General features: G+C 45.4%; 1 protein-coding gene across 4 annotated transcripts in view; it reads left to right on the top strand.

Annotated features, from left to right (window-relative positions):
• Positions 1-23894, top strand: part of Cacna1d (calcium voltage-gated channel subunit alpha1 D) — a 316079-nt gene that overhangs the window by 240172 nt on the left and 52013 nt on the right. For all 4 annotated transcript variants that reach the window (XM_048801133.1, XM_015494418.2, XM_015494421.2 and 1 more), the window contains 14 exons: positions 658-772; positions 1289-1358; positions 2191-2257; positions 2975-3122; positions 5498-5627; positions 8522-8581; positions 10972-11078; positions 12229-12316; positions 12881-12988; positions 13074-13126; positions 16838-16984; positions 18647-18848; positions 20808-20966; positions 22535-22645. In XM_048801133.1, the coding sequence (XP_048657090.1) occupies positions 658-772; positions 1289-1358; positions 2191-2257; positions 2975-3122; positions 5498-5627; positions 8522-8581; positions 10972-11078; positions 12229-12316; positions 12881-12988; positions 13074-13126; positions 16838-16984; positions 18647-18848; positions 20808-20966; positions 22535-22645 (1565 nt within the window). The remainder of the gene's footprint in view (positions 1-657; positions 773-1288; positions 1359-2190; positions 2258-2974; positions 3123-5497; positions 5628-8521; positions 8582-10971; positions 11079-12228; positions 12317-12880; positions 12989-13073; positions 13127-16837; positions 16985-18646; positions 18849-20807; positions 20967-22534; positions 22646-23894) is intronic.

The following is a 23894-nucleotide window of genomic DNA, read 5'->3' as shown; positions in this document are numbered from 1 at the left end:
TTTACTATTTGCAAAACTCAGGCTCACCCATAATAATTAAATATCTAGCCACAGTGGGACTATTCAGAAGATAGCCCTGCAGCGTCAGGGGGAAGGTCCAACATGTTGCCATCAAATGGTGTTTGTAGAGTGGAGGAAAGAATGAGGTGTCTGCAGACTCTGAAGGCCATTTCAGAGGAGGTCTCACACTGTCCTGTGCAGAAGGAATAACATGTAGCCTTTGAAGGAGTCCAGTTTGAAAAGTACTCCCCTGAATATGTATGTTATGGTGCAAGTTTTCAAAGAAGTAAAATAAAACACAAGGTACTTTTTAATGATACCATGTGTGTTACAGATTGCTTTACACCGTATGTATCAGCTATAGATACATTTATATATAAGAAAATATACACATACAAGGAAATGTTGAAATTTGTAGGTTTTCATGAGTTTCAGTAAACCTTGATCTTTTTTTTCAGACTGTCTCCTGAGGTTTCATGTGTGTGTGTGTGTGTGTGTGTGTGTGTGTGTGTGTGTGTGAAAGCAGGGTCCTAGACCTCTGGTTTTACCAAGTGAGTATAGCATGAGGGTTAGTTGCCTGCTACTCACCTCCTAGAACACATTTCCATAAGGGGTTGCGTTTAGAAATGTGTTGTACCCTTAAAAATTTCAAATTAGATATTCTACTGAATGTCTTCTTGGCCATCGCTGTTGACAATTTGGCTGATGCGGAAAGTTTGAATACTGCTCAGAAAGAGGAAGCTGAAGAAAAGGAAAGGAAAAAGATTGCCAGGTAAATCCCATTTTCACCTGAAATATTTGCTCAGTGGTACTTGGGGAGCCCAGCTGCCTGGGAGGCCTGGTGGACTCAGATGTGTTTCAGAGCAGCTGTAGCCTCATGCTGCTGATTTTTGGTGATTGTGGGTAACCATGTGGTACAGATCAAAGAGGAGGGAATATTGGGCAGAAGCCAGGCCCTTGGCTCTTACCCTTGGAGCTGAAAATGGGAGTCATGCATCCCCGTGCTTAAAGAATCACTGCAGTTAATTTTGGCATCATAAAATAAATGATGCATTCAATGCTGATTAGCTCTTGGATGAGAATTTTAATAAGGTGATCTGTGTGATGAATCCATTGCATTAGATGAACAGGAAGGTCTGAGTTTGGATTATACTGTGCTCTTGCTGTTAGTGTTGTTCCCAATTAAATTCTGTCCCTCACTGGGGGCACTGTTGATTCAGACTCCTGATTAGCATTTTTATACATAGTAATATAGTTATTTGGTTTCTTGTGTTTGTTTTCACTGTAGAAAAGAGAGCCTAGAAAATAAAAAGAACAACAAACCAGAAGTCAACCAGATAGCCAACAGTGAAAACAAGGTATTTGTTTTTAAATAACTTCTTCTTCTGATTTGCCTCAAAGTGATTCTTCTGGTATCTCCATAAATGTATGACATATGCTGTGAAAGTATCTTGTGTATTATGTTCGGGTATGAAAAGCAGAGCATGCTGTACAGATGGCTGGTTTACCAGAGGGGTGAGCTGGCTGTCAAGCCACATTTCACCAGAGAACCCAATGATAAATGTTTTATTAGTTTGTCCACTTATTTTTTCTTTGTTGAAATATCGTGGTTGAGATCACAGTAGTGTCTTCTGGGTGGGTATGATAGTCAGGGATTTTTAGTAGATGTCTGTTCCCAGCAGCAATCCCAGGATCAAGTGGTCTGGGAGGCCTCAGGTCTCTGCTGTCAAACTTCATCCCACTTATGATAGCTCTGGATGTTTCATTCATTTGTTTGTTTGCTCACTGAGTTGAGAAACACTTAGAGTGGTGACTACGTGTCAGACCCTGGGGATTTAAGAAGGAAGAAGACTGTAGAGTCCCTGCCTCCATGGAGCCTGCCGTATAGTGGAGAGACGGGAATTTCAATGTGGTTATCTTGTGGTGTGTGTGACTGCACTGGGACAGCAGAAGGATGGACCCTGCTGACCATGACTGGGTTGGCATTCTATTTCCATCTCCCCTCAGGCCTTCTGTCTGAAACAGAATCGCCCATCTGCCTGTCCCTTCACACTCGCTCACTCACAGATGTACACTTGGGAGAGAAGCTCCCTTCCCTGTGCTGAATGGCAGGGTTGGCCCTTCACTTGGGCACTCTGAAGTGCATTTAAGCCAGTCTCTCTTCCTCCCAAGTTGTCTCTGTCATCCTAGGTTACAATTGATGACTATCGAGAGGAGGACGAAGACAAGGACCCTTACCCACCGTGCGATGTGCCAGGTATGATGAAGGCCAGAGATGGGCTCTCAGCTTGTAAGTGGTGTGGCTTTGCTACCACCCTGTGACTTGCTGCTGAGTCTGTGACTGGGGTGGTCCCAGTCAGGGTCACACTATGCTGCTGAGGTCCCCAAGGCCATGGACCCACTTGCCCCATGGACCAGTTAGCTCCACATCTTACAATGGTCACACCTCTAATTCCAGGTGGTGGGAAGGGGAGGTGTGGGTGAATCAGGTTAGGCCCAAATTTTTCCAGGAAAACTCTACAGGAGACCGGTTGTTAGTACTCACCTGACACATTTGCGTTTGATGGATGCCTTATCAGCTGATAACGGTGGGGCTGTGGAATTGGTAGGCCCAGGGGCTACTTGTCTGTGACTTGAAGTCTCTCATGGTGGTTTTTCAAACTGAAGCCATGCAAGGAGGTTTCTAGGGAAGCAGCCAGTGCTGAGAGGGCAGCCACCTTTATTGGTGGTCAGGGAACCTCATTTCTACAGCTGCACACACTCACCAGACAGTGGCACATCCAGCCCCCACACTTATTCAGTCCATGTTCTCTGGAGAAGCAGGAAAGTCTTGATTTTATTAATTTTAAGCCATTAAAATTAATTTTTAATTTATTATTAATTTTAAGCCATATTTTAATATGAAATCAAGGATGATAATTCAAACCCAAATGCTGTCTTTATTTCATGCCTATAAAAAGTGTTTCATTTAAAGTAGGTGAAGAGGAAGAAGAGGAGGAAGAAGATGAACCTGAGGTTCCCGCTGGTCCCCGTCCTCGCAGAATCTCGGAGTTGAACATGAAGGAGAAAATTGCCCCCATCCCTGAAGGGAGCGCTTTCTTCATTCTTAGCAAGACCAACCCGTAAATACCTGCTTCCTAGTCCCATCACTGCCACCTTTCTGCAGTGACCCTAGTTTGAGGATGGCTGGCGGGGCGGGGGGGAGGGCGCAGGAGCGGGTGGTGAGGGAAAGTGGTTTATAGCCCTGTTCTGAACCTGAATGTCCCATAATTCCCCCAAGTTTTCTCCAGCTGCTCTCCTGCTCTATTCTTGCTTTCCCGTCAGTTCACGTCTTCCTAGCCTCCTTGTTCCTATGGGGACCTGGGAGGAGTGTGTTCACGGTTTTCCTCCATCATAATCGGGGCATGGAAGCAGCAGTAGGTGAATACGCGCTCACCAAAATACCCCAACTGAAGCCCACTACTCTGGTGTTCCCCCATTGCTCATTCCTAGGACCCCTTCTTAACTAGTGGATTTTGCCTTAAGATGCTTTGTAGGATGAGAGTTTTGTGATCAAGTTCCAAATAGCATCTTTATCCTCAGATCCTGTTTAGGTGATCTTTTTTCCTATTGAGCTTTATGCCAAGTAATGTTGCACAACGGTATTTTATAGATTATAAGTCTTTGATTCAACACTGTGATACTCTGCTTAAAATAGCACTTCTCATGTTAAGATGATAAGGTGCTTACCAGGAACATGGTAATGACTCATGTACTGTAAGAGGAAGAAGTTTATTTCCTAGCTGGTTTCTAGGTTTTATTCATCATAGATTAAGTGAACTGCTGGGAGGATAGGTGACTCCTGGAAAGGCTTCTAGAACTACAGTAGTTCTTGACTGTCAGAGAGGAATGCTATATAATTCGGAGGCCCTAGGGAGATACAGGTGGGAAGCAAGGAGTCCTTAGGACCCGAAGATTTGATGATTGTTTTATAGCTCATCACTGTTTGGATGCCCATAGGGGTGGTTGGTGGTGATGGGGGATCATTGTACTAATGTTACTGACACCTACAGCTCACTATGTATACACATGTCAAAGGAATGGGCTGATTTTCTCCCAAATGTCGTGAACACTTCTGCCCTCCCTGCCTTGCAGAGTCTTGCCCAATCTAGATGCTAACAACTTGCAAGCTCTCCAGGGGATACATGCAGCTTTGAGAAACCCCAAAAGAGAGGTCTCGGAGTGAGGGGTCACCTTCATATAAAGTTGACTCCAGTTTTGAAAATGATTTCAAACGAAAACATATATATATATATATGGAAAAGTGAAACAGAACAACAAAACCCTTTAAATTCTGAAGTCAAATATTGAAGGTAAGGATACTACTACCTCAAAGGTAGCAGGAGAGGTTCTGGTGACCCAGAGAGCCATTGTTGCAGCCTGGAGTCCAGGGTACTGCTGTCCCTTGCTTCATGGGGCTGCAGGACTCAGTGGGAACCCCATCACACAAGGCAGAAAGATCCTTATGTGTTAGCAAGTAACATCATCAGATGTCGCTCTCACTTCCTGAGGAGGGCTTGTTGTGGGTCAACTCTAAAATTTAACATTTATGACTAAATCTCTAGGCAACAGGAGATTTCTTCAGTCCTCACTGCAGGTCACATTTTAGAACAGCAGTACAAGAAAGGAATCTGTCTCACTCTTTGCATTAAAATTAAAACTTTGGACAAATTGAATTTGACAGAGTTTAATTGAGCAAAGAATGATTCACAAATCAAGCAGCCCTGGGAACCAGAGAAGTTCAGAGAGCTAGACATTGCAATGTGGGCAGCAGCATTTATAGACAGAAAATGGAAGTGAGGGACAGAGACATCTTGACTGGTTGACAGTGTGGCCTGTGCTTTATTTTAACATGGTCTGATCAGTTGGAAGCCTGGATTGGCTGAGGCTCAATGCTGTGATTGGCCGAGACTCGGCTTTTAGTTACAGAGTATACTCCTAAAATAGGCCTTCAATTAGTTCGCATATTAAGTTAGATTATAGTTTAGGTAGGGACTCAAGGTATGGAGCATCATTGGGCCAAATTTAGCTTAATTTGACACAGTATTCTTTCCAAGGCAGGGATGGTAAGCCATCAGGCTTCATGTCATAGTGGAAAACTTCACAGTTGGGCAGATCTGGGTTGGATATCTGCTCCTGGTCCTTATTTAGCTATGTTACCTTAAAGTTCTCTCACATCCATAAGCCTCAGTTTCCCTATCTTTTGAAGGATAGTAGTCTCTACTTCTTAGGATTCAGTGAAATGGTCTCTCTGAAACTCCAAGCACAAAGTTGGTTGCCCCATGTGCCCCAGGGCCTGTGGCTGGTGACCAGGTCACTCTGATCTGTCCAGACAGGGGGCATGGGTAGCCTAGCAGACAACAATCCTCTTCCCAATCTCTCACTTCAGGGGCCCCATACTTTAAAGACCCCCGACTCTCATGTGGGCTCATTTCCATGCAGTGGCTTTCTCCCACAGGATCCGCGTGGGCTGTCACAAGCTCATCAACCACCACATCTTCACCAACCTCATCCTCGTCTTCATCATGCTGAGCAGCGCTGCTCTTGCGGCTGAGGACCCCATCCGCAGCCACTCCTTCCGGAACACTGTAAGCCTCTGAGAGAGGAGAGGTGGGTGGGGCTCCCTCGGGGGTCAGTACTGTTCCCTCTAAAGCAGAGGCCTTCCTAGGAAGAGGGCCTGTGGGGGTCCAAGAGGCTAAAGCTAGGGTAGGCCTCCAGTTCATCTGCAGGCATGATGGTTTCCAGTTTGGGAGTGCTGGAGCTAGCCTGAAGCTCTTATTTAGAACTGGTAGAGAAAATTTCTTTCTTGTATGGACTTAACTATACAAAGTTGCTCAGCTCTATTCTATTGCTGAGGAGAAATACAAGCCAGGGGGATGATAGGATGCCAGGTTGAGGGTCTAGCAAAGAGGAGGAACTTGAGGTTTTGTTGTGGCAGGAAGCGGTCATGCTAACAAAGTAAGAGGGTTTAATTTTTATTCATCAGTTTTCTAACTTGAGACAGTGCCCTCTGATGCTTCTATGTTGGAAAGAAACTTGTACTTAAATTAATTCTTGGCTCAGCAGCCTGGTATTAGCAATTCGGCTAATTCAGCATCAGAAAACTCCAAAGGCAAGACATTGTCAGAGAGCCAGTAGCCGGTGGACCACCAGGCATAGAGACTGGAATGCCATTCCAGTTATTACCAAGAAACCCTCCAGAGAGGAAGCCAGCCATTGTGTGCCATCAGGCATCACTGTCTCTGTGTGTCCAGTCTTTAGAGATTTTAGGATTAAGACACATCAGCATATCAGTGCATCTCTCCCCATTTCCAGGGCATGGGAAACCTAATCTGTTGGAGTGATAAGACACACTCAGATATGTAGATAAAGAGCACCTTCCGCCCCCCCCCCCAGGCATGTGTTGGTGACAATTTAATGAGGAAGGTGCCCAGCCTATCTTAATCTGTTCTCACAGTTTAGGGCTTCTTTTAGAGAGCCACAAGGCCATCTTTACCTAGATTTTTAAATGGAATAAAGACCGCTTGTTATTCTATCATAAAAATGATACACAAGGGAGGAAAAGGTGTTAGATAAAATAATCATTTCATGACAGATTAGATCAGGAGCTAGTTTTAAATACATATTGACCAGGAGTTAACTTACCTTGGGACTTTATTTCTTTTCTGTTATAATCTTTTCTTCATGAGTCTATTTACTTGATACTTTTTTTTCCAGAACTGATGTTGTCTTTTTATTTTTTTCCAAATAGATGTGTGTATGTGTATTGCTTTTAAACAAACTGCAGTGTTTTCTTCTAACCTTAGCTGACTTCTTTGTGAAAAAGAAGATGGAAGCTGAGTTAGAAAGAACAACTTAGAAATCTAAGAATTCAGATTATCCCCTGGACACCAGGTGCCTGGGCACCAAGCCGACTTGGCAGCAGCATCTTTTTTGGCTGCCAGGTGCCTTCAACATTAATATCCCTACTGTGTCCCCTACTGTGTCCTAAGAGAAGGTCTTAGGGGCCTCACAGTTTATTGGAAACTGCCTTTCATTGCCTGGCCAAGAAACACAATCACATAGAAGTGTTTTGCAAATTTTACAAATCCCAGACACACAAACAGTTTGGAAAAGCAATTTCCCTCTAAAGACAGCTCCTCCTCTGAAGGGAGCTGGTCTGGAAGCAGAGATCCTTACCTTATTGTGAAGGGGCAGCAGAGCATACCCTGAAGTGCTCCTATGTGTGAAACAACATGGCCCTGTGCTCTACTGGTACCTGTCAGCCCTCCTTCCTGCTCAGCAGTGCCTGTGACTGGCTGAGTACCCTGAGCAGGTGCCCCTCACCCTGTTCCCAGGATGCACATATCTTAAAGGAGTAGGCCTGGTGTTCACCAGAGTCCTTCCAACTCTGACATCTTCAGTTATTTCAGAACCACAGAGAACAATTGCCAGAAAGATCAATAGCCACATAGCCTTGCCTATTGCTAGAGTCTTGGCCGCCATCTTTGTGGTTCAGGGAGCTATGGCCAGTAGTTCCTTTTGAACAGCCTTGTTGGAGTCGGTCTTTTAGCTTCTGGCCTGATTTTCCTGACTGTAAGTCCCTATGGCCATGAGGGGAATAAAAGACTTCAGAAGGAGTTAATAGGATTGTGTTCTGAAAATGATGGCATTTTCAGAAATGCAGATAATGAAAATTCAAAGGCCAAGTCAGTCTCCTCTTTGAATGGGCCCAGCAAGGTAAAAAATCAACCTTAGGAAAGAGCAGTGAGTGCATCTGCAGAGCCACAGACAGAGGAAGATGGGAAATCCCAAATCATACCTTGCAGACTGAACCAGCCCCCACACATGGGGGTGAGTGCTATTGTGCACAGTTTAAATAGGAATAAATAGAATGTTTAAATAGTTTGCAACGGGACATGTGGAAGCTTCTGGTTCCATTTGACACCAGTAATACCTTTGAAATTTTTTATTTTTTGAAGTGCTAGGGATCAAACCCAGGGCTTCACACACGCTAGACAAGTGTTCTGCTACTGAGCTACATCCCTAGCCCTGCCATTGACATCTTTCTTCTAACCTGAAACTTGCCGGGTGGTGACATAACTTCATTCAGCCTCACACCCCCACCCCCAAACAGTTAAAACTCCAAAATGTACGTGATTGGCTTATTAGGGGCCACAAGTCATGACTAGAAGCAGTGCACTGATGAGGAAAGGTTGTCAATACAGCATTTTTAGAATCCAACCCCTTTTGGTCCAGGATACAGACCTGGGAAGCCAGTCAGCAGAGGGGCTAAAGGAGCCCCATGCCTGTGTCAGTTACAAAGAAGAGCTGTCATTGAACTGAGGTGGGTCCACAAGAGCATTTGTGGTCTACCTCCAGAGCAGCAGGGCTGTCCTGGGAGAGCAGTCTGGCCACGGTTGGGGGTTCTGCTGGTGGGCATGTAGCAGGTCGGATCTTGTCCGGATGCTTTGTTCTCACTTCCACGTGTTGTGCTTTGCAGATACTGGGTTACTTTGACTATGCTTTCACAGCCATCTTTACTGTTGAAATCCTGTTAAAGGTAACGGCTTTTTCATTGATTCTCATTACTCTAAAGCAGCCATAGAATAATAGTTGCCATTCTTTGTTTACCTTCCAGATGCTAGGTTATGCAGATTATGTCTTCACTGGTACTTTTGCATTTGAGATCATTTTGAAGGTAACAGGCTACCCAGCAGTGTGTTTGAGGGCCTGCTCCTGTGTTTGAGACACAGGAAAGAAGCGTGAAGTGCTTTTGACTTTATTTATTTATTTTTTGTCTTCTGTGGCCACGCTAAACTTTTTTCCCCCCTTTAACCAAAAGATTTTTTTCTGTGACCATTCCAACTTATTTTTGGTGTTGTTTCCTTTTTAATCTTTGAGTGCATGTAGGAGCTACTTTGGCTTCATAGTTACTAGGGAATTATATTTTGCTTCGTTAAAACAAAATCCTCTGAAATGAGTCCACTGATAACAGACATAGCACTGTGTGAACTTTCTTCTACCCTTCCTGACATCAGAGTCAGAGGAAAAACATTGATCCTATGAAGGGAATGTGTGTCTCCTCGTTTCCCTGACTGCACTATTCTCTCCATAGCCTGAAATAGTAACATACTATTTTCTTGCAACAAGATTTGCAAGATAGCTTGGGTCTACCTGTGTTAAGATATTTACTCTCTGATTTAATGGATGGGCTTACATTTACACAAACAAAAGGAGCACCCTTCAGATAGGGCAACCTAAATGTAGTGCCCATGCATGAGCTAACGGTTGCCGTTGCTGCATGTGATTTGTGTACTGAATGTGGAAGCTGCCCCATGGGAGCAGCTCATTCCTACCTGCTCAGAGGTCCAGAGACCAACAGCACAGAGCTAAGAACCTCCAGGAGTGGGTCCCTGTGGCTCTGGGAGAACAGGGCCATGAGAACTGTTGGAGTAACCATCTCCTAGTAGGAAGAAGCTGAGAAATGAAGATTTTAAACCACAGTTTTCTTTGAACTATTTTGAGGTTTTTATGTGTGCATCTCAGGGAAAAAAAAAATTATTTTATATTGGACTACTGTGGAACTTGGGCTCTTCACAAAATCTTCTATAAAGGAAACCTCAAATAACATGACCAGGGAATGGCTTCTTTGTGGTTATTGTTAATGAAAAATTAGCTCAAAACCAACAACCAACCAATATCTGTTTAAATTCTTTGTTTCAAATCTTACAAAATTTGAGTTCAGCCTGGTTAATTGAGGTTTTGTTTGATTTTCCACCTTTTCAAGTTGTTAAGTATAGTTATTCTTGGGCTTTGGGGAAATGAGATCCTGGGTTACTTAAAAGGGAGAAAAATGATAGCTGGTTTTAAATTTCCATAGTTTTGCCTCAGTGATTTAAATCATTTAAATTGTTCTTCATTTTGAAGGTATTTTAGAGAATAGAAACTAAAACAAGAAGCATTCAGAAAATGGAGGTGGACCCAAAATTATCTGACATCTGAAGTACTGGTTCCTGATGGCCTTGGCCATTTGGAAGGCTTTTTATTTGGTTAACTGATTGCAATTGCCATTTTGTAGGTCAAAGGTTTGAATATTGGCAATTTAATCAAGTTAGAGCTGATAATCTCCCAACTCTGCCTCTCCTTGACTGTATATACCGGAGCCTGTTCCCCACCTTTGTTTGATTTTATCTTTTAAATGAATAGTGAACTCTATAGAGTTATTTTTTCTCTGGGGAACTGTTCCCGTTGCCTGTAGAAAACCTCCCTGGAGTACCCATAGTATATACTCCGGGAGTGCACAGCAAGTGACAAAAAATGACATTGACACAGGTGTGATGTCCCATGATAGCTTCCTTGCCACACCTGGTACATGTAGAACAGTTAGGATTGGCAGTGCCCTTTGAAACAGGTAGCTCATTAAAGACCACTAGAGGCAATGATATGGAACCAGCAAGGACAAAGGATGGAAGTTTCTACGCAGCTAGAGCCTGTGAGTGCTGGACTCCTGTGCTTTCTCTAGCCTCCACGAGGAAGGCCGAACTGTAACAATGTAGGCTCCACTGGAACCTCTGGGAGGTTAGACCAGCACTTGGCAGGGAGGCCAAGTGGTCTGAGCAGTGGTGACAAAGTCACATGGCATCTCTTCCAAGATAGGCTCTTTGTAGACATGCCAACAATGTGTTTATGTGTGAAATTGGTGCTTGTAATAAAGTCTAAGTTGGTCACTTTAAAAATGGGTTGGAAGTCAGCTGTCCCTTTTCCATTTTTGTTTGAATACGTTGTTTGTGGTCTTTCAGTCCCGCTGGTGTACATTTTTGGACTTCCTAATGTGTACTTGTTAATAAAGTCATGCTTTCCTAGAGATTTTGTGAAGAGCACAGGTTGCTTTGCCTCTGGAGAGGAGAAGAAGAAAAAAAAACGGTAAATGACCCATGATTCTGCTTATAGATGACGACTTTTGGAGCTTTCCTGCACAAAGGGGCTTTCTGCAGGAACTACTTCAATTTGCTGGATATGCTGGTTGTTGGGGTATCTCTGGTGTCATTTGGGATTCAGTAAGTATTCTGGGGTGTGTGCATGTGTTTGTACCCAACACCTTTGGCAAGATGGTTTATAGGAATTTTAATATGACTCATGAGGACTAGCATTGTTTTAATTAACTGTATTTACTTAGCCAGGATTGCTTAATTTGCCCCCATGCCAGAAAGCACTGGGGCAATTCATATTTTCCTGTGTTTCTTTTTTAGTTTTTATTCTCACTGCTAGATTGGATTTATAGGTTTATTACTCCCTGTGAAATTCTTTTAGCAGTGATTGAAAGAAATCTTGAGGAGGGAGGAAGCTAGGTTCTAGTCCTGGTTCCTCCAGGGTTTGCTTCCAGGCCTGAAAGCATCCTTTTGGGATCTTGATTCCCCATTCCTACAGGAGGGGCTGGGAACAAGGGCCCTCTCCTGGCTCCTTCCACTCTAAATGTGATTTCTTGGGCATCTGGGATGCAGCAGCTGCTGTGACCTTGCTTTTTGGCTTCAAGTTTTTCATATAGGATGGAGGTGGCTGCAGCTCCTGCCGCTCCCTCCTGGAGAGCCTATGTTCCAGTCACTCCCAACCTTCTCCAATGCTGCAAATGAGCTGTATTCTCTCCAGTAGGGCCTTTGAATGTGCTGCTTGCTCAGCCTGGAGCCCTTCCCTTCTGTTAGCTAATTCCTGTTCCTCCTTTGGGACTCAACCTGGCTATCACTTCCCTGGGAGGCCTTTGCAGGCTACCCCTAAGGCTGTGCACACTGCATTTTATCCCACTGGGGCACATGCCACTCAGGGTTTTGATTGCCCATCTCTCCTACCAGACTTAACTCTTAAAGGCCAGAGAAGCCCCAGTACCAAAGCACTGCAACCTAAAATCCAAGAACTACCTAGTGTTTGCATTGAGAAGAACAAAGCAAGTTTGTAAGTTGCATCTAGTTGCATCTCTGCCAAGATCAATCATGTGCCTGAGGCAGGGCCTCTGTGGGTACCTTGGGCTCAGCTCAGGATGCATTGGATGTGCTTGGAAGGAGACCAGTCTTGGAGAGAGACCAGCTCAGCTTCCATGGATCCCAAGCAGGTTGTGTACTGGTATTAAAGAGATGAAGATCAAGTGAAATAAGTAATCTCAAAATATTGTATCCATTAATACTTCCTTGTTGGTTTACCTCTGCTCCTCCTCAGATCCAGTGCCATCTCCGTTGTGAAGATTCTGAGGGTCTTAAGGGTCCTGAGGCCCCTTAGAGCGATCAACAGAGCAAAAGGGCTTAAGGTACCGATTCTCCTCCTTCCAGCAGGGCTGGCTGCAGTTACTGATTTTTCTGGGTCAGAGCTGAGCTGATGGGCCTTTCCCACCAATTAATAACACCTTTGTGGAAACTGATGGCATTACTGTTTATTTGAGATCTTTTTCTTTATGATTACTATTCATTTTATTACTTTTTTCATTCAGTGATAGTTCTTTTTGTTCATTTTAGTCTTTACTCTCATGCAGATTATGCAAAAAGCTAAAGAGTTTGCATTTTCCTAAGTCATTTGGGGGCAGGAGGACACTGTGGCACCTATATGCCAGGAATAGCTATACCCCCTAGCATTTCTTTTTAATTAAACCACCTTCTTTGTAAGTGGGCCCCTCTTTGGTTTCCTCCACGGGGGCCACAATGCAGTGTGGGACCTCCTGCAAATAACCTGAAAAAACAAATACTAGGGACTGCAGAGTCAGGAAATCACATGAAAAATGCACACATAGAAGCCCCGGACTGGTGTTAGCTCACTAATGCTAAAGTAATGAAGGAAATGACACCCCTGCATCCCCTCCCCACTCTTGTCTCCCCAGCACGTGGTCCAGTGCGTCTTTGTGGCCATCCGGACAATTGGCAACATCATGATCGTCACCACCCTCCTCCAGTTCATGTTTGCCTGCATTGGGGTGCAGTTATTCAAGGTAGAGGGGTGCACTTCACGTGTGGCCAGGTGATGCTTTGAGAAGGAGCCCGTGCCTGACTGTCATCTGTCTGTTTTGTACTCAGGGGAAGTTCTATCGCTGCACAGATGAAGCCAAAAGTAATCCTGAAGAATGCAGGTGAGTGTCTTGGGAGCAGAGTCATTTCAGGAATTTCCAAGGAATACAAGAGGCCTGTGTGCTCAGCTCATGGCTGAATATTTGGTGTTTTTTAAAATTTTATTTATTTTTTGTAGTTCATTTGATTTCAAAATTGAGGTGAGATTCACCTAACATAAAATCAGTTCAAAGTGTGCAGCTGTGTCAGTGCAGTCAAGCGGTTGTGTCTTGTTCCAAAATTTGATCATCCTAAAGGAATGGGTAGCTGGATCTTGCTATTTGGTATAGAACTTACAAACTAAGGCTTCAAAATAATGATTATGAGATGCCCCAAGTAACTCTCCTTACATCCCTGTGGATAATGTTGCTCCCAAATAAAGACATGCAGCCCGACTCCCTGGTGTTTGAAAGCTGACTACCCTCTTCTGGTAGATTTTCCAAACTTCTTCTCTCCTTGTTCCTGTCAACCACGTTTTTGACCATAATTCCATTCACAAGAACAGGCAGAGGAGAGAGAAAGTAAAAATATTTATGCCTCCTATCCCAAGGTGGCCATTGAATATGAAGGCAGGCAGGGAGACCCTTGCTCAGAGATTGGGGCTGAGCAGAATCTGTGTGTTCCCATCCTTCAGAGACCTGACCAACCGAGGTCTGGCTGCCCACATTGCTGATGTTGGTTAGGGGCTTCCTTTACACAGAAGGTATAGTCACAGAGCACCAGTTGCAATTTAAAAAAAAAAAAAAGGTTTATTTCTGCTATCAAAGAATAGAATCATGACAGTGTAATTTAACAATTCTAATTGGCTTCATTTTAAGTTTTAAAATCAGGTAACACTTCATTCCATAAAAAAGAATCAGTTTTCCTATGAGCCAAGCACTCATCAAAAATAATTTGATGAGTTAACATCAGATTATTTATTTTGCTTACACAAAATAAGGACAAGGGAACTTCATTATTTCTTCAGTTGAGAATGGCTGTTCTCCTTCCAATCCAGATTTCTCTTGGAGGACCAGATGTGTCAGCTTGGTTTGATTGACTCCATGTTTTGTTTTGTTTTTTTTTTCCCCTGGAATATTGTCTCTGTTGAAAACACTGGCTTCACAAAGAAGGTAGCAGCAGGAAAATTTCAGAATCCAAAGCTTAAAAATAAGTCTTGGGCAGTGTGGGGTTATTTTCTGTCTCAAGGGGGGAATCATCTGGTGTCCAAGCCTGGGAACAGAGGCAAAGTCCCCAGCTGCCCATCTAGGAGATGTCACTCTCGGTAGCGTCTGGTGTCCTGACCTGTGCTTGCCCAGGATGACAGTGGGTAAGGAGCAGCAGGTCACAGGGGCCCCCTGACCCTCTGGGAGACAGAGCTCTCCCTGGGCAGACCCCGGGGCTAAGGGTCAGTGGCCAGGGGAGAATCAGCGACTGGCCCTGCCTGTGGTCCCTGAGGTCCTGGGGCAGGGATGCAGGAGGCAGCCAGTGTCACAAGACGTCCCTGTCCCCAGCCAGGCCAGGCGCCTGGCTAAGCAAGGAGAAAGACGGTGTCCCTCCTCAAGGCCTGGCCCCTGCGCTTGTCTCACTTCCTCCCCGGCACCTCCTGGAAGGGGAGGAAGTGACACCCAGGGGAAGGCCGGGAAGTGAGGCCACCATCACATTCAAGTTCAGGGTGTAACAGCTCAGGCTGCCTCCCAACAGGCCCCATACTCGGCTCCCCTTCATGGGCCACATCCCTTCTGAGAGTCACACCCTGCCCTTTATAGGCACAAGGACCTAGAAGTTCCAGGGACCGTCCACGTTTAGGCCCTTGGATCCGGAAGTTCCTCAGGAATCCATGTTTAGGCCCCAGGATCTGGAAGTTCCTCAGGCGCACGTACATGTTTAAGCCCCAGGATCCGGAAATTCGATGGGTGCACGTCCATGTTTAAGCCCCCAGGTCCGGAAGTTCCTCAGGCATCCATGTTTAGGCTCTGGGATCCAGAAATGCCTCAGGCGTCCATGTTTAGGCTCCCGGATCTGGAAGTTCCTCAGGTGCATGTCCATCTTTGGGCTCTCGGATCCGGAAGTTCCTCAGTCCTCCATGTTTAGGCACCCGGATCCGGAAGTTCCTCAGTTGCACGTCCATATTTAGGCTCTAGGATCCGGAAGTTCCTTTGGTGCACGTCCATGTTGAGACTCTAGGATTCAGAAGTTCCTCAGGCGTCCATGTTTAGGCCGTAGCATCCAGAAGTTCCTCAGGCGCATGTCCATGTTTAAGCCCCTGGATCCGAAAGCGCTTCAGGTGTCCATGTTTAGGCCCCCGGATCCGGAAGTTCCTCGGGTGCACGTTCATGTTTAGGACCCTGGATCCGGAAGTTCCTCAGGTGCACGTCCATGTTTAAGCCCCCGGGTCCGGAAGTTCCTCAGGCATCCATGTTGAGGCTCTAGGATCCAGAAGTGCCTCAGGTGTCCATGTTTAGGCTCCCAGGTCTGGAAGTTCCTCAGGTGTGCGTCCATGTTTAGGCTCTAGGATCCAGAAGTTCCTCAGTCCTCCATGTTTAGGCCGTAGCATCCGGAAATTCCTCAGGCACACATCCATTTAAACCCCAGGATCCGGAAGTTCCTTGGGTGCACGTCCATGTTTAAGCCCCCAAGTCTGGAAGTTCTTCAGGCATCCATGTTTAGGCTCTGGGATCCAGAAGTGCTTCAGGCGTCCATGTTTAGGCCCCAGGATCAGGAATGCCTCAGGCATCCATGTTTAGACCCACAGAAGTTCCTCAGGCACACATCCATGTTTAAGCCCCTGGATCCGGAAGTTCCTTAGGTGCACATTTAGGCCCCCAGATCTGGAAGTTCCTCAGGCGCACGTCCATGTTTAGGCTCTAGGATCCAGAAATGCCTTAGGCATCCATGTTTGGCCCTCAGATCCCCACCAGTTGTAATTTAACTATGACTGTGCCGCTCTAGAGGCACCAGCACCTAGGTTGTGGGGTGCAGAGTGCCCCTGAAGCTGAGTCCACAGCAACAGTGAGGAGACACCATCTCTTCCTTCTCAAAGCCTCTGCTTCCTCACCTGTAGAATAACGATAACAGACTTATCTCTTGAGTTCCTTCCAGAAGGAAAGTTTTGTGAGAAACATCACATGCCCAAAACTATGGATTTGTTGGGGGAAAAATTGGGAACGCCATTAGTAATAAAAGAAAGAGATTAGATGTAAACTAAAGTGCAGATAGAAATATACCTGGGGGCTGGGGTTGTAGCTAGGTGGTAGAGTACTTGCCTGGCACAGTGAGACTCTTTGTTCCATCCTCAGCACCATATAAAAATAAATCAATAAAATAAAGGTATTGAGTTCGTCTACAACTATAAATATATTTTTTTTTAAAAAAGAGTTTACTTGGGCTTGTTTCCCAGAGCTTACAAAATTCTCTATGAACAAAGCTTTGATTCTTAAGCATATACTCTGAGTCTATTTTCTATGAGAAACATTTACCCATCGTGTGGTTTTCATCTGTTAAAAAAAAAAAAAAACACTGGGTGTCTGCCTAGCTGCTTTGGAGGATGCACGTTGCAGTTATTCAACAATTGTTCGAACTGTGGACTAGATTAAATGCAGGGAGCGCGCAGGAGAGACTCTACTTGTGCTATGCTCAGGTGAGGCTGGGTGTGACGTGCCTAGAAGAAAGTCTGGGGCTGAATGGCTGATTTAAAATAATTTCTACCCATCTTGTGTAAAACCAGGACAAATCCTGTTTCTTTACCTCTCTAGGGGACTTTTTATCCTCTACAAGGATGGGGATGTGGATAGCCCTGTGGTCCGTGAGAGGATCTGGCAAAATAGCGATTTCAACTTTGACAACGTTCTTTCTGCTATGATGGCGCTCTTCACTGTCTCCACTTTTGAGGGTTGGCCTGCGTGAGTATAGAAAATGTGCAGTCTTCCAGATGAGGCTCCTGCTTGCTCCTCTGGGGGCCTCTGAGCTGAGTCCTCTCCAAGAGTGAGTCTCATTTCCATTGTTCACAGTCACAGGCCTGTCCCGTGACTCTCTTTACTTTGGGGCATTGATCATCCCTTCCTGGCCCACAGAGCTCTGCTCTCTGATTAGTCAAATGGCTAACGTCTGTGGCCTGCTAACAGAACTCTCACATTGGTAGCAGAGATGGTATAGGTCCTGGGCAGCATTGCTGGATGGGACCAGGGGGTTCTGAGAGGCACGTGTGTGCCAATCCCCATTGGTAACCATTTCAGTAAAGGTGCCATTCTGTTGTTCCTAATAAGGGTCTTGAAAGTGTCCCAACCTGTTTGCTCATTCATTCTGATAAGTAGAGTGCTAACGTGTGCCAGGTGTGGATGGATCATGCCTTTTCTGTCATTAAGGCACTTGCTGGCTCATTCACTAAATGTGCTTTTGAAATCAGCTCTATTCAACAAGCTGTGCCAGGCACTGTGGAAGTAAAACCGTGGGCTAGGCATGATTCCCTCCTTCAAAGCACAGATCCAATAAGGGTGTCAGGGTCAAACCAGGCAGGAGCTCTGGTATGTCCTCGACATACAGAATATGGTCCTGGAGGATGGCTAGGATTCAGATGGGAAAAGTCAGACCAGAAAGAAGGAAGAAGGTGGCACGCAAATGGGAGAGTCTCTTGTACCTCGGTTGCCCTCTGATGCCCCATGCCCAGAGCAGCCACAGCAGGTGGGCAGGCTGACCCCCACAGGTTGGCAGAGCTCTCAGGATACAAGTGAAAGGCACAGATTATCAGAAGCTTCTGTGAGATCAAGGGATGGTTGGGTGGGGTTTGCTCGATAGAAAATTGGTCCATTGAGAAAAGAGGCATGGAGTAAGGTGGTCACTCTGAACAGGTGGTGGCCATAGTGTCAGGTTTAGGATGCTGTGCTTTAGCACTCAGAGGAACTGAGCTCACCTCCTGACTCTGTCCCTGAGAAGTGTGACCTTGGGTGCTTGAATTGCTCTCTGAACATCCATAAAATGGGGGTGACAGCAATGTTAGTCTTTCCAGGTGCAAAGATGAAAGAAGAGGATATAGGAGTGTTGGGCACCATGGGTATGTGCATCTGTATTGGGGGATCAGCTGAAGTCAGAGTGTACATTTCCTACTCCCATTAAGAGTTCTGCTTGATGTATACTTATGTGTTGTGCATATTTTGTTTGAGGAACTCCCCTCAGTTCTTTGGAAATGCTTGGGTCAGATACTTATTGTCTTTGCCAGCTGTGTAGTTTTCGGTTCCTCCGGTATGATGTTCGTCCTCTCTCCTCTGTGAATAGAAAGGAGTGTTACTTGTGAAATCTTTTCATTTTCAGTCCTCAAAATAATTTCTACATGATTATATTGTAGGTTCCTCTCCTCTGGGTGTCAGCTTCAGGGCCTGAGGCTGAGGAGGGCCACAGAGACCTGGTTGTATCCAGAGGTCTTGTTGGGTGGCACCCTGTGAGGAGATGAGAAACAGTGCCCACAAAAGTTCAGAATAACTCTGGGGACATCTTGGGGGAGGCTGTGGGCTGGGCCACTTGGGCGGAGTGGGATTGGGAGGTCCTTACTTGGTTTTTCTGCTCTCCAGGTTGCTGTATAAAGCCATTGACTCAAATGGAGAGAATGTTGGGCCAGTCTACAACTACCGAGTGGAGATCTCCATCTTCTTCATCATCTACATCATCATTGTCGCCTTCTTCATGATGAACATCTTTGTGGGCTTTGTCATCGTAACATTTCAGGAGCAGGGAGAAAAAGAGTATAAGAACTGTGAGCTGGACAAAAATCAGGTTAAAGTCACACACTGTGCTTTTGTCCCTCGAGCAAGAGCTGAACATCTCTTTTACCACCCTGCACTCAGAGAAGGGTGCCCCTGGGCTCACTCCCTATTCAGAGCGCACTCTCAGCCAGTTTGAGTCATGCCTGCCGAGTTAGGCTTCCATATACAAAGTAGATTTCATGATTGTAAAACCCATTTACAGTTGCCTTAGTGAGAAATCAGAGAACATGCAGGCCGCCTTCCACAGTCATGGCCCGGGAATGGTGGCACAGAATCTTATAGGGCCTTGTGGCCTGAGGCCAGTATATACCCATTCGAGTTTCCAGTCTCTACCAGGAGACTCTTTAGTATCTGCTTAGGCCAGACTTTCTTTACCATGGCACTATTGATATTTTAGGCTGCATAATTCTTGTTGGTGCTTTCTGGGCACTGTAGGATGTTTAGCAGCATCCCCAGCTTCTACCTACTAGATGCCAGTAGCATCTCCATCCTCCAGTAGTGACAACAAAACATTCCTGGTCATTGCCAGATGTCTCCTGGGGAGCAGATTTGTCCCTGAGGAGGAAAACCCCTCTAACACCAGAAGGGAAGTCAAAAACTTTAAACTGGAGATTAAGGTTTGAGTGGCATCCTTATTTCTTTATCTAGCACTTCGTTTTAACCAATCTGGTAGAAATAGGAGCCTCTGGCTCTGCATGGTGCCTTGAGGCAGCCAGGAGTCCTGTGCTCTGGCCCTGCCTGACTGCACCTGCTTTGTGACGTTAGGTACATCTCTGCTCTCCCATCTCTAACTGAGGGCATTAAGGAATCACCCCTTAGAGGTTCCTTTGAACCCTAAAAAAAAAAAAAAAAAGTGTGAGATGAGAGCCTGTTCTGGGAGTTTCCCTAGTCCTCTTTTGGTAGCATTTCTGGTTTGGTGATGAAATAGTAATCAAGAATGATCCAGCAGCCTGGGATTTCAGGCTGTAGCTATGCCCATTATAGAAATGTGAGGATATTCTGGCTTGGTTTGTAGGAGAACTTTCCTTCCGGTTGTCAGGGTGTCCTTGCAGATCCCACACAGTACAGTCTGAGGGAGCCTGGCCTAGCCCTGTACCCACTCATCCACTCCAAGAAAGATGAGGGCAGGGCCAGGGCTGTGGATGGGCACCTGAGGTTCTAAACAAGCTTAAATTGGGTCCCTGGTGTCAGTATGTGAGGTTGGAATGGTACCAAGTCCCAGACACAGGGAGCCTGCCTGCATCCAGAGTCAAAGCAGGAGAGTAGGTGCAGAGCCAGGGCCTCTGGTCTGAGGCTGGAGGCTGGGGCTGGAGGCTCTCTCTGGACTTGATGCAGAGGGTAGACAAGTCTTTGTCCCTAGAGCGAGTAGGAAGGATAGGTCTCTGGGTAGACACAAACTTAGTTTAATCCAGCCATCAATACCAACCATATCCTGGAGATTCTAAATCCCTGGAGCTCCCAGATAGACGCATGGACAGCTCACCATGTGTCACACATTCTGACTCCTGAGAGGTGTCTTATGTGGGTCCATCTGAGCAGCCCAGTGCTGCCATTCTCAGAGACTAAGTCAGCCCCTCTGGCTCTTGATGAGCTTGTGCCTGTGGGTGTTTGGCTTCCTGTCCCCAAGGACAGCTCAGCAAAGGACCTGGCCCAACAGTGGAAGGGAAAGGCAGTGATGAGGCCTGGACCAAGTCTGCTCTCTCGTGCTCACACTGCACGTCCTCAGCATGAAAAACAAAAGTTCGGAATTAGTTTTTTTCATAAGCAAAATGGGGGCTCTGCTTACCTCCTATGTTGCAATGGTAGCACTGGTGGCTGAGACCTTGGTGGTGCTGTGGCAGAAGGGTGGTGGCTTCTAGTTATGTTCTAGTTAGGAGGCTAGAGTGAACTCTTGCAGAGCAGATGACCACTATGGCTCCTTCCCTCAAAGTGCTCATAACCTCTTCTTTGCCCTTTTCTGCCGTTGCAGCGTCAGTGTGTTGAATACGCCTTGAAAGCACGTCCCTTGCGGAGATACATCCCCAAAAACCCCTACCAGTACAAGTTCTGGTACGTGGTGAACTCTTCGCCTTTCGAATACATGATGTTTGTCCTCATCATGCTCAACACACTCTGCTTGGCCATGCAGGTAAAAATGGAGACAGCTGTGGGGACCAAGTCTGGGCATTCTGCACAGCCCTGTACCCCAGATTCTCAGGGTGGAGTGCTGCCCCCTCACAAGAGGATGGGTTTGATGTTCTGATGAATCCGGGTTATAGTATGGCCAGAGTCCATTCTGGCTGACTCTTACAGTAGATGTTTAAGATCACTCCTTTGTTTGAGACCATACAGCATGGCGGTAGGTAACATTCCCATGGATCCCGCATGTGGCATTCAATTCTACATGGGCCTCTTGTGGCCAGGGAATGGTTAAGTACTAAAGTTCTCCAGGGTGCGGCAGTGCATGCCTGTGATCCCAGCGGCTCAGGAGACTGAGACAGGATTGCGAATTCAAAGCTAGTCTCAGCAAAAGCAAGATGCCAAGCAACTCAGTGAGACTCTGTCTCTAAATAAAATACAAAATAGAGCTGGGGATGTGGCTCAGTGGTTAAGTGCCCCTGAGGTCAATCCCCAGTACCCAGAGGCGGGGGAAAAAAAAGGGACCACAGTTCTGGACTTGAACAGGCAGGAACTTCAATTCTGATTACTCCTTATCAGCTGGGTGACCTTAGAAAAGTTATTTAATTCCCTGAACCTGGCTTTCTTAATAGGTAATATGGGGAAATCTGTCACACCTACCTCAGAGATGAGGTTTAAGCTGAATTATTTGTATCAGGTGCTACACACCATGAACACCCAAAGTCAAAAAGCAAACCCTAAGTCATATACTTATTTTCAAGGGGCTTTCGACCATGGCAGTGGGGAATTTTATGATTCATGAAATCCTGGGTTTGATCTGAACTATAGTTACTTCTAGCTGACATCAGGGGCAAGGAATACATTTCACTCAAATTGCCTGAGTCAGGGTTTAATTTGGTATCAACAGTGAATGTTTTCAGGAATTATGTTGACGAGTAGCTATCACATTAGGACAGCAAGCAAGGATCAAGGTCTAGATCCAGATTTTGCCTGGACTCTAAGAACTTGTCAAACCAACTCTCCTTGCAATCTGGAAAATGGTTGTAAAGACAGTCGAGGATAAATTTTCTGGCGCTTCCTTACCTTAAAAATTCCTTATGAATGAAAAAGAGCATTTACTGTTTAAGATCACTTGTTTTAGACCATACAAACTGATATAGCAAAAAGTATAAAATCAGAGTAATTCTGCCTTTTATTAAACATAGACCTAAATGACATAGGATTTATCCCTAATCAAATTTTGCTTTTGTTCATAGAAATTTTGGTAGTGTCTGCATTGTGCCTTAATCAAGGGCCTGAGTATAAGCCCTGCCAGAAGAAAGGGTGAACTCCCCTTCTCCTGAGCTGAGAGAATGGATTTGTTTTTCCCTCCATCATTCAATCATCCTCATCTTGTCACGGACCCCCTGGGCTTGGTGGGAATTTACCATGTGACCTTGCAATGCTGGTCGAGTTGGGAGAGGGTGCCGGACCATGGAGAGTGCCCACACAGTTGCAGAGAGCTGGGGAGCCTCCTTCTGCGAGGGTGTGAGATCATGGCCAAGTCTCTGAGAGCCATACCTCTGTCTTCCTCCACAGCACTACGAGCAGTCCAAGATGTTCAATGATGCCATGGACATTCTGAACATGGTCTTCACTGGGGTGTTCACTGTCGAGATGGTTTTGAAAGTCATTGCATTTAAGCCTAAGGTGAGTTGCTCAATCACTCAGAGAAAGCACCAGTTTCCTGTTGGACTTGTGTTACTGAATTGCACTCAGTTGTTGTGGCTGCTAACTGGGTTACCACCTGAGAACATTTAAATCTGATCAGGGCATCTGTATACACACAGGAAAATCAGTTTGCAAAAACAAAACCTCATGAAAACAATTCCGAGAAAAAGAAGAGAAGAGAATTGGGAATCTGTAGGGGGGAGATTGTTTGGAAACCTGATTTTCTGGTTCTAGAAGAGCATGTCTCATGCTATCTCAGGAAAACCTTCATTCTCTGAGCACTGGGGAAAGGTCCAAATACGACCATCAGAGTTTGATCCTGATTTTACTTTCAGATTTCTACCATGAAGACTTTGGTTTATTCTTGCTCTGCAGCACACCTTTCACATTTTATATAAAGTTCTAGAACCAACTGCAGACTTCTCACAGTCATCCCATCTTTTGTTTCATTTAGAAAAATTGCACTCTACTTTAAGAAAAATGGGATGTGAAATATATTAAACCACACTGGAGGGCTCAGCATATTGCCTTTCCTTTGGGAGGACAGTGAATTCAGTCCCACGCTCACAAAGGCTATATCAGAAGAGGCAGTGTAGTTCAGTGTCCAAGAGCACAGATCTGGAACTGGACTGGATTCAGATCCTACTCTGCCACTTACTAGCTTAAGCAAGTTTCTTCACTGCCATGTGCCTCAATTTCTGCATCCATAACATGAGGATGCTAATAGTCCTCTTTCATGGACTGCTGTGACGCGTGAAGAAGTACCATATTTAGTGCCTGGCATGTGGTGCCAGCTGCCACCACCACTTTCATCAGTGATGCTCCCTCATTCTAAAACCCTAGACACAGCAGCTGAGCTGAGCTGAACTATGAGGCATTTGTCCCTCAGCCTCCTCCTTAGCATAGACCCAAACCCTAAGAGTTAGAGGATGACAGAACCCAGTGCTCTAGTTATTGGTTCTCTTTGAGTGGGGTATCATAACAACATTAATTTAAGTAAGACCATGGATTAAGAAATAGTTTCACATATTCCACAGTTACATGAAATTCTAATTCCAGACTGTTCCTTTCTTTAATTTGAATTAATTTCTATGCAATCTTTATCAGATCTTTGTGGACCAAAAAGAAAGGACATTTGTAAGTGATTAATTGGGTGATTGCAGTGGGGTCAAATTGGGCACCTTATGCATGGCCAGATGTTACCTACTGTGACTTGTCCATATCTACA

This window comes from Marmota marmota, unplaced genomic scaffold (assembly GCF_001458135.2).
Source record: "Marmota marmota marmota unplaced genomic scaffold, marMar, whole genome shotgun sequence".
NCBI classification, from domain to species: Eukaryota; Metazoa; Chordata; class Mammalia; order Rodentia; family Sciuridae; genus Marmota; species Marmota marmota.
This window is presented reverse-complemented; position numbering and strand designations above follow the sequence as displayed.